General features: G+C 41.9%; 1 protein-coding gene across 1 annotated transcript; it reads right to left on the reverse strand. All coding sequences in view use genetic code 12, as the record gives it.

Annotated features, from left to right (window-relative positions):
* Positions 1-4388: 4388 nt before the first annotated feature.
* PICST_31542 (predicted protein) lies at positions 4389-5461 on the reverse strand (the record flags this gene model as incomplete). The annotated part of the gene is made up of 5 exons (XM_001384469.1): positions 4389-4450; positions 4507-4971; positions 5006-5048; positions 5311-5352; positions 5456-5461. 5 exons carry the CDS (start codon positions 5459-5461, stop codon positions 4389-4391), a joined length of 618 nt encoding a protein of 205 aa, XP_001384506.2.
* Positions 5462-13050: the final 7589 nt, after the last annotated feature.

Raw genomic sequence — 13050 nt, forward strand, 5'->3', positions numbered from 1 at the left:
GGGAGGGTACTGTACGAGGTGCTGGAAGTGAAGGTACCGTACGAGGTGCTGGAAGAGATGGCACCTTACGAGTTGAAGGAAGGGAGGGTACCTTACGAGGAGCAGGAAGGGATGGTACCGTACGAGGAGCAGTAAGAGTTGGTACCTCACGAGAAGAAGCAGGAGCTGTATAGGAGTCGTCGGACAGCTCGTAGGAGTCAGAGGGAGGCAGATCGGACCTCTGAGCCAGAACAACGGCACGGGATGGTGCAGTTAGGGCCGCAGAAGTAGAAGGTACCAGAGTATCAGAAGGTACCAGAGTAGCAGAAGGTACCGGAGCAGAAGAAGGTACCGGAGCAGAAGAAGGTACCGGAGCAGAAGAAGGTACCGGAGTAGAAGCAGGCGCCGGAGTAGGAGAAGATACCAGAATAGGAGAAGGCACCGGTGTAGGAGTCGACGGAGGCTGCGACAGAGGAGTAGTAGATGCAGCAGGAGAGACCGGTGCCGAAGCAGACGACAGAGCTGCAGATGAACCTGGCGATTGAGAAACAGTACTGCCAGATGGCGTGGATGGAGGCGAGGGAGATGGGGCCAGAGACACACGAGGACCCTGAGTGAGGCCTGGAGCAGGTGCCAGAATAGAAGGAAAACTGCCACCACCACTACCACCACCACCAATGGAGGTAGCCGACACGACAGTAGACGTCAGAGGTCTTGCAAAAGGAAAGACATTTTCCTGGAACCGAACATGAGAAGAGGTAATCACTTGTCTGGTAGCGAGATCATAAACAAGATGAGCTTTCCGAAACGGATCAGATCCAAGATAAACACCCTTGATTGCACGAGCGACCAACTTCAGTTGACGGTGATTGGGTGGAACATTCACAAAGGCAGCACACCCAAACACTTTAAGTTGAGATAAGATAGGCCTCGCGCCATGCCAGAGTTCAAATGGCGAGCGATTTTGGAGAACAGGTGTTGGTAGCCTGTTTAGGAGAAATGCAGCATGTTGGAGTGCATGCGGGAAGAGGGGCGAAGGAAGAGAGCTCGCAGTGATCATGGTACGCGTTTTGTCAAGAACGGAGCGAATCGCTCTTTCAGCACGTCCATTTTGGTGTGAGTTACCAGGCACAGTGAGCTGGGTCTGGATCCCTTCTGCCGCAAAGAATGAAGTAAGCGTCAGATTAACAAACTCACCTCCATTGTCAGAACGAAAGTTACAGACACGGTAGCCACCACGACTGGAGAAGTGGTTTGTCCATGCCTTAATAACTTTGATAATGAAGTCCGCAGCATCCGATTTCTTGAGAAGAGGCCCAACAGCCTTGAAGCGAGTAAAGTCGTCAAGAAGAATACAAAAATAAAACAACGAGGAGGGACCACCGGCATGAGGACCGGACAAATCACAGTGAAGAAGTTGCAAGGGAGCAGATGTGACTGGGCCGGTGGTCGTTTTGGGAATAACCCGAGTGCTCTTGGAGCTAAGACATGCTTCACATGAAATCGAGTCGTGAACAGCCGTGCGAGGCATGTTCGGATATTTCAAGGCCAGACGAACGACAGTCGGGGAAGGGTGGCCAAGGCGAGCATGGACAAGAGCAGAGGCAGAAATAGGTGCCACACCAGCGTCCGCAGCAGGAGCAGCGACCGTAACAGGAGCGGGGGCCGAGTAGGCAGAGTGGTTAACCCGCGAGACAGTCGAGGGGCGGACAATTTCGAGACACAGCAAGTAAAGATTTCTCAGGTCTCTGGTAGCAAGTTGGCCATACTTAGGGTGAACAATGTCATCATGAGAGATAACAAGCTTGTCGCCCGTAGTAGTAACAGCCAGGATGGAAAGAAGATTCTGAGTACAGTCAGGAACGTAAAGAACATTGAACACCCGAATCTTCTGACCATGGAGATCAAACACAAGAGTACCACGACCGGCAATCGAGAGAGGCTCGTGACCGGCGTTCATGACAGAACCAGAGTGAGGAACGATGTCATGGAAGAGACTTCTATCGTTACAAATGTGGGTAGAAGCACCTGAATCAAAAATAAAGCTGGCAGAGGAAGAAGAAGCCAAGAGAGCATAGTGGGTGTAGTGGGCGAGATGGGCATAGTAAGCACCGGGCTGGTCAAAACCAAAGGTCAGAGCATCATCAGCGAGAGCATAATGAGCAGCAGGCTTTGGACGAGAGCCGTGCTTCCTGCGGTGCTTTCCTGGACCGCCAGGACCGAAACGAGAAGCCATACGAGGAACTTCACCCTCACGATAGGGAGCAGGGCAGTTCTTGGCCATGTGACCACACCCATAGCAGTTGTAGCAATCAAGCTGCCAAATCAGATCCGTACCTTTAGCCTTGATCAAGTTCCTGGTGACAGGACCCGAAGGTGAAGACAAGGAGGTAAGGGCATAAGCAGATTGAGACGAGGACAGGACAAGCAAGGCGGAGGACGTGGCAGGTGGAGTAAGCTCATCATGATAAGCAAAGAAATTGAGAACTTCGTCCGCAGTCACGGTGGGAGTCAGGCGAACTTGAGAAAAGAATAGATCTCTAACCTTGGAGTTCCCCGTACCATAAAGGAAGAGGAGCGCTTTCATGGAGTCGTTATCGTACTTAGTCATAAACGCAGTCAACTTTTCAGCAATCAAGAACCCAGCTTCAGTCGTAATGGTCGGATCAGCAAGGCGACCAAATAAGTACTTGAGATAACCGACCGCATCCCTAGAGCTGGCGATCGCATACTTGGTTTCGACAGCTTTCCAAGTTTCGACTCCCAGAGAGTAGTGCGTGAACAATGACTGAACGTCAGGCTTCATACACTTGAGAATAAGCTCACGGAGCTTGTGGCTCAACGCCTGCTGGTCCGTAAAGGTGATGGAAAGTTCTTTCTCTGAAAGATAAGCAGCAATCTCTGTAGCCAAGACACAGCTACTGAACATACCAGTCATCCAGTCTTTCCATTCCAGAAAGTTCTCACGGCCTCTGAGAAGAAGAGTATCAATGACCATGAGGCCAGAATTTAATTGGCTCATAACCTGTTGAACTGTTTGCTTTGGAAGCTCAGTAGATTGAATCGGATTATTCATAATGTAGGACAGTATATTGATTAACTTATTTAAGATAGATAATTTCCATATAGAAGAAGAAAAGTTATAGAAAGTTAGAAAGGAGAAGGGGGAGTAAGACCCCCTTAAATAGATGCCAAATACAATCACAGGCTGACCCCTCATCGGGATGAAATGAAACGACATGACCAGAATTTCAGGTTAGTCGGACATAATTGATTCTCATTGGTAGATGTTATCTTATCACATTACTGTGCACAATTATGTCTGAATGGCTGCAAATCCTGCATTCATAAAGTTTACGCATTGGATTAAAAATAGAATATAGAATATGCTTTTAGGTTTGATATCAGCATATTCAACAGGATTCTCCAATAACGCTGTCTCGTTATTTTCAAGTTTCAATCCAGGCAAACCTGGTGTTGATACTGGGTTACAGTTCTCCATTCCAAACTCTTCTAGGATCTTATCAATATAATCCCCTAAGTCTGCTTTTATTCCATCACTCCCTTGAGTGATATTAATGCCTAGGAACTTCCTAGCTATTCCAAAATCTTTCATCTTGAACTGGGCACTCAACTGTCCCTTGATTTCTTTTATCTCATTCTGATTGTCTCCAGCAATCAATAAATCATCGACATAAAGTCCAATGATCACACTTCTTCTCGTGTATAGTCCATACTCTGACAAAGACCTTTTAAAACCGATCTTCTCAAGGAAACTATTCATTGTTTCATTCCATATCAATGGAGCCTGTTTCAATCCGTACAAGGACTTATTAAGCTGACACACCTTCTCAAAGGCACTACAATCCTGGTACCCAGATGGTTGCTTCATGTAGATCTTAAGATCAATCTTACCATTCAAAAATGCTGTCGACACATCCATCTGGTGTACCTTCTTTCCATACATGGCCGCAAGTGCAAGTAACAACTTGACACTCTCACTCCTAATTACTGGAGCAAACGTCTCTTTGTAATCAACTCCATATCTTTGTTGGAATCCTCTTACCACAAGCCTAGCTTTGTATTTTCCTCCGTCCTTGATGGTGTACACCCATCTTACTCCAAGGACCTTCGTTTTCTTTTCCGGGAGATCCACTAATGTCCATGTGTCATTTTCAGAATGAGCAGCCATTTCAGTATTCATGGCTTCAATCCATTTCTCAGCATCTGGAGCATTAATGGCTTCTTCGTATGTGTTTGGTACTTTCTTGCTCTCTGTAGATTCAACCGACATTTGATAAGCATGACCTTGGATGCAAATATTAGCTTCATCATATGTATCATCATTCGGATCATCGCTATTCGATTCTAAAATCTCGTTCCAAAACTCATTGTCATCTTCAATGTATTCATATCTCACTTTCTTTGTCATCTTCGTTGATGGCACTTTCTTTCTCTTGTTTCCAGTCCTCTGATTTTGGTCAGGACTTATCACTGGTGTCAATGAGTGTTTGGTGAGAACCTCACCCCCCGTAGAATCGGATGCGAGGAGATTAGATGGCATGCGTGCAAGTTCAGAGTCCGTGGAATCATAGGACAGAAGAGACGCAGCAGGGGACGAATGTAATGGTTGCAAATTGTGCGAAATAGATACAGGGGTCGCAGGAGAATCTTCCCTGTGCATATCAGGTGATTGTGCGCGTGAGTGATCGCTCGAGGAAGTTTCATGTTCATCACTTGAGATGTGTTCAGCTCGTGAAGTGGTGGCAACGTCTGATGAAATGCGAGGGACACCGGACACGCCCATAGGAATAGTCGAAGCAGACGTAGTTGGCGCATGATCAGGTGAGTTTTCAAATGGGTAGATCGATTCATCAAACGAAACTTGATTGGAGCTAACTACTTTATGAGAATGTAATTCTTCTTTGAAGCCAACAATTGCTCTGAAGGAAACGAAATTGAGTAGTTGAACTTCAGGTGACGGCTCATAACCTGTTGAAATTCAGAAGCATTCATAGTGTCTTACGTGTAATAATTGTTAACAGTAAAGGTAGAACTTGTAAGTTGTTCTAGTTATCGTTATTAAAACATTAAGAAAGTCTATCTAACTCTGAGAGGATACCACCCTTATTTATGGTGTTGTCTCACATTCACATGCTCCACGGATTCTTGTTCTCATGTTTCACATTTGTTTCATAGCTGTGGTATTGAAACCTTTCTCCACATCTATTTCCGTATGTCCGTGTGGGGTTCTATTATCCTCTCTGTGTACCTGCCATTGTGTTTTCTATTACCACCATATCCTTATTATGATATATGATTGGCTCTCACAAGAGTTGCAGCCAAATCTATTAGATTATCAATATCCGGTATCTACGATATTTTCTAGATCATGCATATTCATGCATTATCAAACTTTATCTAATACCGGATTTCAACAGTAACAACAGCATTCCTAGACTGAAAATTGACTTACTGGCATTCATGAGTCAACTAGATGCACTCAAGCAGGCGGCTAATGACTTTTTGAAAGTGTCCATTCTTATCAAGTTGCTGTGTGGTTAAAGCTGTTGAGATTGGAAATCTAGAGTAATCCAATAGATTGAAGTTTAGTTATATAACAAGAAACTGAGCGTGCAAGAAACTGCGAATGCAAGAAATAATATTTCAGATTAGAAGCATTATTCAGAAACGCACAGGTTGCAAATTAAGCCGCACTGATGTGCAGGCAACTCTGAGGTATAAAAGAAAGCTGAAATCCTCAAAGTCTTGAAAAAGTTTATACGTTTATAATTAATCAATTTACGATTCATTTGAGGGAGGTTATTCTAGAGATGTAGAGAATAACATATTGAACAACTGTAGGATACGCTGTATCCATATAGACAAGTTGCGCGCCTTGTTTAAACAGTTGTATCAAGATAAAGAAGAAGACAGACAAATTACAACATGGATAGGCAATCAAGAGGTCTACATAAACTAGAGTCCATCATATCAACAATTCACATTTCAATAGGTTATGAGCCCTGTTAGTGTCTGCTTTTACTGTCATCCTTCGATATTGCTCTAGTCTTTGAGCAGATCGTTGGCTTTCTGTCCGTTTGCTGAATTCGGTTGATGTGGAAGTGTTTTTCTATCCATGTTGATATCATGTGGCGTTTCATTCACCCCTTCTGCTTGTGAAAATTTTTCTTTCTCTGTGTGGCTCATTTTGCTCCATCTCCAGTGCGATTTCATGTGCGATACCCATGTCCTGTGTGTAAGAATGAATCTATCCGGTTAAATTCTATTCGTCCTATTCCTGTGTCAAATACCACAAAGAGTTCTAGTCACTTTGTCCTGTTTTCGATGCTTTCGATGTTTTTATATATATACAGAGATTATAATCTGTGTAGTATTACGGTGAGGTATATTGCCGAATACCAAGAATCCGAGCTTGTTGTTCTCTCATTTGTTTGACGAGATCAATTAATACTTGTCCCGAGTGACATTCTACTGATTGACAGCCTACCGAGGCTGATATCTACTTGTCCCGAGCGACTGCTTCTTATTGACGGCCCCCTTGGCTGCTCTCCACTTGTCCCGTGCGACATCTTACTTATTAACAGCCCTCTGGCTGATCTCCTCATGTCCCGAGCGACATCTTACTTATTGACAGCCCTCTGGCTGATCTCCACTTGTCCCGTGCGACATCCTACTTATTAACAGCCCACTGGCTGATCTCCTCATGTCCCGAGCGACATCTTACTTATTGACAGCCCTCTGGCTGATCTCCACTTGTCCCGTGCGACATCCTACTTATTAACAGCCCACTGGCTGATCTCCACTTGTCCCGAGCGACATCTTACTTATTGACAGCCCTCTGGCTGATCTCCACTTGTCCCGTGCGACATCCTACTTATTAACAGCCCACTGGCTGATCTCCTCATGTCCCGAGCGACATCTTACTTATTGACAGCCCTCTGGCTGATCTCCACTTGTCCCGTGCGACATCCTACTTATTAACAGCCCTCTGGCTGATTCTACTGGTCCCGAACGACTACTTCTTATTGACGGCCCTCTTGCCTGATCTCTACTAGTCCCGAGCGACATCATACTTCTGAACGGCCCTCTGGCTGCTCTCTACTAGTCCCGAGCGACTACTTCTTATGGACGGCCCTCTTGGCGGATCTCTATTTGTCGCGAACGACATCTTACTTATTAACAGCCTGCCGAGGCTGCTTCCTTCTGGTCCCGAGTGACTACCTACTGCCCACTATCTTGGCTGATTCCTTCTGGTCCTGAGTAACTAGTTTTTGACAATCCACTGACTGATTCTCGTTAGTCCTGTGTGAATAGTTGCTATTGTTAGTCACTTGTGACTATGCTGCTAGTACTGTAGGACCATTTACTGTGGGTGACGAGTAATTACTTCCTGTCAGCTCTATGTGACCATTTGCAGTGGTCGTTCCCATCTGTTTACTGCAAGCTCATAATGGTTACTTGCTTTCGGTCTGTTATTACTACTTACTATTATTCCTTTGCGACTAGTTATAGAAGACTGCCACTATTTATTGATGCTAGTCTTCTATAACTATATCATCTGATATGAGAGATCCCCGAGTGTTCTCCTATTATTTATTGCTGAGCCTGCCGTGGCTCCCTACTGTAGTCCGTTACGACTACCTCTCGTCTTACCCAACAAACTTGGGTATTCCTTCTGTATTTTAAAGTGACACCCGGTCATTCTTAATTCTTTTACGATTAATTGCTACAGTCTACTGTGACTGTATTCTCTGTATTCTGCGAGAAACCTGATTGTGTTCTCGCTTACCTAGAATGATACACTCGCAGTCATTCCATGGTTGCGGTGGTATTTGGAACCTTATGTCGCGTTCCATTTAACCTACAATATGGTGCTCCGAGAGTCCATATTAACCATATGATTCCACGTCAGTCTGTTGGGCCCATGCAGTCTACGTGTATCATCTGAATTACTTTCTACTCCAAATTCAAGGAGTATCTGCTAAAGATAGCAACCCTATTCTCGAATATAGAATAGTATGCGCTGTTATAAAATCTGCACAAGCGGTGCAGTACTCACCGGTTCTGATAAGAAACATGAGTCTATGTTCTGACTGAAACTATCATCACTACCTTTATTTACTGTGAGGATGATAGTGAACATTGCGTGTGCAAACTACAAATCTGTGAATTACGAATGTTGTACTTTTAGATTATGGGGGAATGTGAATAGATTGCTGTTCTAATCCAAGAGTACTTGATTACACAGTTGCCCTTACAAAATGTGTAAGAGTAAAATGAACGACTATTAGATTAAGAGCAGGAGTATTGAACATTGGAAATATCAAATGATCTAATCTAATAGTAATGTTGAATTGATTCATCGTTAGATATGGTTATGTCTACAGTGTGCCGTACACACAAATAACCTCATTCTTATATCTACATTATACCATACTAACATCGTTATCGGATATAATGTTGATCTCGATAATCACAACACAATGTGGGTATCCTACCCAACAACAATATGACCATCACGTAAGTGATGGAATACTACTCCTGGATGAAATTTAACAGGAAATTTAAGAAATAATCACTAGTGATCAAGATGCTCCAAATGGAATCTGAAAATAAGGACTATACATCACGAAGATTATTACCAGTCTATCAGGAAGTGCAAAGAGTGAAAGTTCACAAATACTTTCAAAACAGATGCTACTGATTTGAACTAAGAGCTGGATCAGATGCAAACTTCAATAACCATTAGATTATGGGGGAATGTTGAGATTGGAAATCTAGAGTAATCCAATAGATTGAAGTTTAGTTATATAACAAGAAACTGAGCGTGCAAGAAACTGCGAATGCAAGAAATAATATTTCAGATTAGAAGCATTATTCAGAAACGCACAGGTTGCAAATTAAGCCGCACTGATGTGCAGGCAACTCTGAGGTATAAAAGAAAGCTGAAATCCTCAAAGTCTTGAAAAAGTTTATACGTTTATAATTAATCAATTTACGATTCATTTGAGGGAGGTTATTCTAGAGATGTAGAGAATAACATATTGAACAACTGTAGGATACGCTGTATCCATATAGACAAGTTGCGCGCCTTGTTTAAACAGTTGTATCAAGATAAAGAAGAAGACAGACAAATTACAACATGGATAGGCAATCAAGAGGTCTACATAAACTAGAGTCCATCATATCAACAATTCACATTTCAATAAAAGCAGCCTCCAATGTGGGACAACACAAAAAGTGCGTTTCTTGAAAAGGTGAGGTTGTTAGGTCATAGGCTGAATTCAGATCATACAAAGGAACACCATGACTGACTTATAGGTCGATGAGTTATAGACAGCAAGCAGTATTAAAAATATTGCCAATTCCATCAAAGAAATGTTAAAGAAATAATTAGAAATGAAAGACCTCAGTTTTGCCGAGGAAATCCTAGGTATTAACCATCAATCTGAAAGGGCGCATTTGGGGGACTATATGGTATGATGGTGGAAGAATTCTCTATGGAAGATTGCAACCCTGTAGGATTTGCTAAAATTCCTAACCTTCAGCTCGACAAATCAAGATGCTCGACCACCTTCAATCTACAGATCTATTGTTGGAAGGTTACTATAGACTAGAAAAATCATTAAGAGAGACATTTATTTCACAACTACATTGCTCAGCCTGCATTTCCAGAATCCCAGAAGAGTCATCTAGTTGCAGCAATTCTCCGTTACCTTGAAGGAGCAAAGAATGTGGTACAGGTGTATGTCGACTCATACTGATGCGCTTCGCTGTCTGATAGAAATTCAGTAATTGATTGTGCAATTTGGTTTGGATTAGTCTAATCCATGGAAATCGAAGGAACAGCAAAAAGTCACATTACTTACAGCTAAGTGTATATAGCTCTTGCCGAAGTAATCAGGGAGTTTCTCTGATTGGTTTCTCTACTTATGGAATTTAATATTCATATAAATCTACCACTATGGTGGTATCAACTCTACAGATTTTATTTTTTATTCAAATTAGTTACCGGAATTGATTCAAACCAGCTGTACAAATTTACTGTATTCGAGTGATCAGAATTTGTTCAAACCTCTCGGGAGAATTTTGGTGTAGGGGCCAGAATTGATTCATACTAAATCCCCAAAAATATTCAAACCAGTTTTGAGAATTTTTCATACCAGTCAAAGAGATTGTTCGTACTATCCAGCTTTCAAATTTTATACCACGAATAATATAAATCTAATACATGAGCTAAGATATAATTTCATTTGCTTTGCTGTTAAAGTACAATAGAATTGGAGTATCATAAAAACCTCCATTTTTGGGTCTGACATTTAACCTGTTGGAGGACTACACCTTTTTTTGTAGAGAAATAAGTCACTATGTGATTTCTAAATATATTACAATTAAAGTCCAACCTTTCTACTACATAGTACATAAATCTTCCTCTAATCCATACTGAAGGTTGGAGGAAACTCAAAGGGAAAAACATCCTCGCGATATGACGGTCATATCCTTGGGTAAAGACACTTACCAACGGTTAGATATATCTGGCTTGTTGAAAATAAAACTAACGTCTATCCAAGATGAAAGCAAAATAAAGAGGGGAAAATTTCCCTGTCCTCTGGGATTCGCTGTCAACATTTAAAATAATTAATTGCTAGATAGTTTTGATTTGAAGAGAAGATAGCTTCTCAAAATGTAAAATTGAATATACTCAGTGCCAGCCAGGGGAGGTTGCTTATCTACATTGCCCTATCCCCATGAGAGGGTTGCACTTACCTGCTGACAGTGAATTTAATATGATACCAATTAACCCAATACAGACCCAACATTGAAAACCGTTATGTTCTGTTATTTCATCGTAAGAGTACATAAACCCGTCCGGTGAACCTCAGTCAGCACAGTCATTGCAGTCCTTGTCTTTTGCCGAACATACATTTTCGTTGGCACATTGTGTACTGACAAATCAGTCTAATACAACATTGGCTCGCTTGTCGCTGTTATAAATGTATTCGTTGATCCTAGCTTGTAATTCACGATGTTTCACTTTGTTATTCTTGATCGTAAGGATCATATCCAATTCCTTACAGTAATCGACAGTGCAATCAAACTTAACATTCACCTTCGGAAGGACACTGTTAAATAGTTCGTCGTTTGAAATGGGTTCTAACGTATCAAACGTGATTACCAAGAAAGGATAAGCTTGCTCCGTGTGATTAAGGTAATAAACTCATACGCTTAAACCCTGTCTCCCTGTTGACTGACCACTCTCCGTACACACTAGCGAAACAGATAATCGACTCGTAGAAATTGCCTTCGGAATATAAGGAGATCGAGAGCCAATTGTGTCGTGCTGTCTGCAAAATGCATATGCTGGCATCAAGGTAACTATGTAAACTATCGAGAACATTATCTAACTTGCCCGTAACTAAAAAAATGTACCCATGCTCTCGAATCAAATGGATGTACAGTGATCTCTTTTTTATTCTGAACAGCGACCGGAAATGGTTCAAACCATCCAGTCACAATTGTTAATACTAGTGCCCGGAATTGGCTCAAACTAGACCCCGAAAAGTACTCATACCAGCTATTGGAGATTTTTAATACCACTCAAAGAGATTGTTAGCACAGACTAGGGGGTTGAATTTCTAGCAGCTAACGGGAAATCCTATAATGCAATAGCAAACCTCCGCTAAGTTTGAATGCAAAATGAACTTCCCTATGCACTCTATTCATATACATTTTTGTAAATTTTATGCTTTCTCAGATCATTAGAAAAGCTTCTCTTCCAAACATGATGTCTTGACTTTACTTTTGCATACCGACCAAAACTCTTCGATAGCATTCGAGCTAGGAGAATATGGAGGCAAAAACACAAGTTGAAGTCCACTCAGAGCAACTAGCAGTTGCATATCACAGCTTCTGCCGTTATCAAGTATTTCAAGTCTCCTAACTCAGGGTTTTCTTTCACTTCTTGAATGATAGACTTGATGAAGTAATATAAGTGGTTCGCTGTGGTGGCTTTGCGATACATTCTTACCTCCGTCAAGTTTTTTCTTTTTATAGGACGCTGCTGGTTATTACAACCTTGAGGAGATATTGCACCAAGAAATGAAGCGTTGAGACCACGAGTCACAGGGACAGTAAAAGTTGCCTTTTCAACCACTGGTGACCGGCCATATTTATGTCTCATGCTGATGTTAAATCCAGCTTCATCTAAAAAAATGCAGTTCAGGTTAAAATCAAGCCTGTATCTATATTTATTTGCCCATTGAAGGCTTTCTTGTCTGAGTTCACAGACTTCTTGTCCACTTCGAAATTCTTTTAAGACTGAAAAAGACCTTGGTTACGAAATTATATACTTTAGAAGCTTCGTATCTTACATTCCCGAAAGCTTGTTTGAGACCCTTCAATATGTCGTCAAGAGTTACAGTTGCGTTTTCTCTTACCATGGTTTGCACAAACTCCTTATGTTCATCTGTGAGGAGTGGTTTAGGACCACGCTTCTTTGGCTTAGATGTCTCGCCATTCTACTCATCGACAACAGCCTTATTCCAATTCCTTTTCCACGTGTAAAAAGGAATGCTTCGCTGCCCTGTATGCTGAAACGCCTTCTTCACAAACCATTTCCCGAAGTCTTTCCTTGGTAGTGTTATCGTAATGTCTCTGTAGGGCGCTCTGCTGTGTTTACTGGCTACAGTTTCTTCAAAAAAGTTTTTTGATAGACCAATTCTATTATATTTTAACCACAAGACAAATAAAATTTTATCTTAGCTGGATAGTGTGAACAATCTCTTTGACTGGTATTAAAAATTTCCAATAGCTGGTATAAGTATTTTTCGGGATTTAGTTTGAGCATTATGACCGGATGATTCCAACCATTTCCGGTCGCTATTCCGAATATAAAATGAAATTTCGGCCTTTTGATAGTTATATGCATACATTCTACAAACATACAATACGGAATATTCCCAGAGTATACTGTAGCAGAAAACAACACAGCGGAAAAGAATATAAATGACTTAGATATGCTGAAAATCCAGAGGAATGCAAACTTTA

This window comes from Scheffersomyces stipitis, chromosome 4 (genome assembly GCF_000209165.1).
Source record: "Scheffersomyces stipitis CBS 6054 chromosome 4, complete sequence".
In the NCBI taxonomy this organism is placed as follows: domain Eukaryota; kingdom Fungi; phylum Ascomycota; class Pichiomycetes; order Serinales; family Debaryomycetaceae; genus Scheffersomyces; species Scheffersomyces stipitis.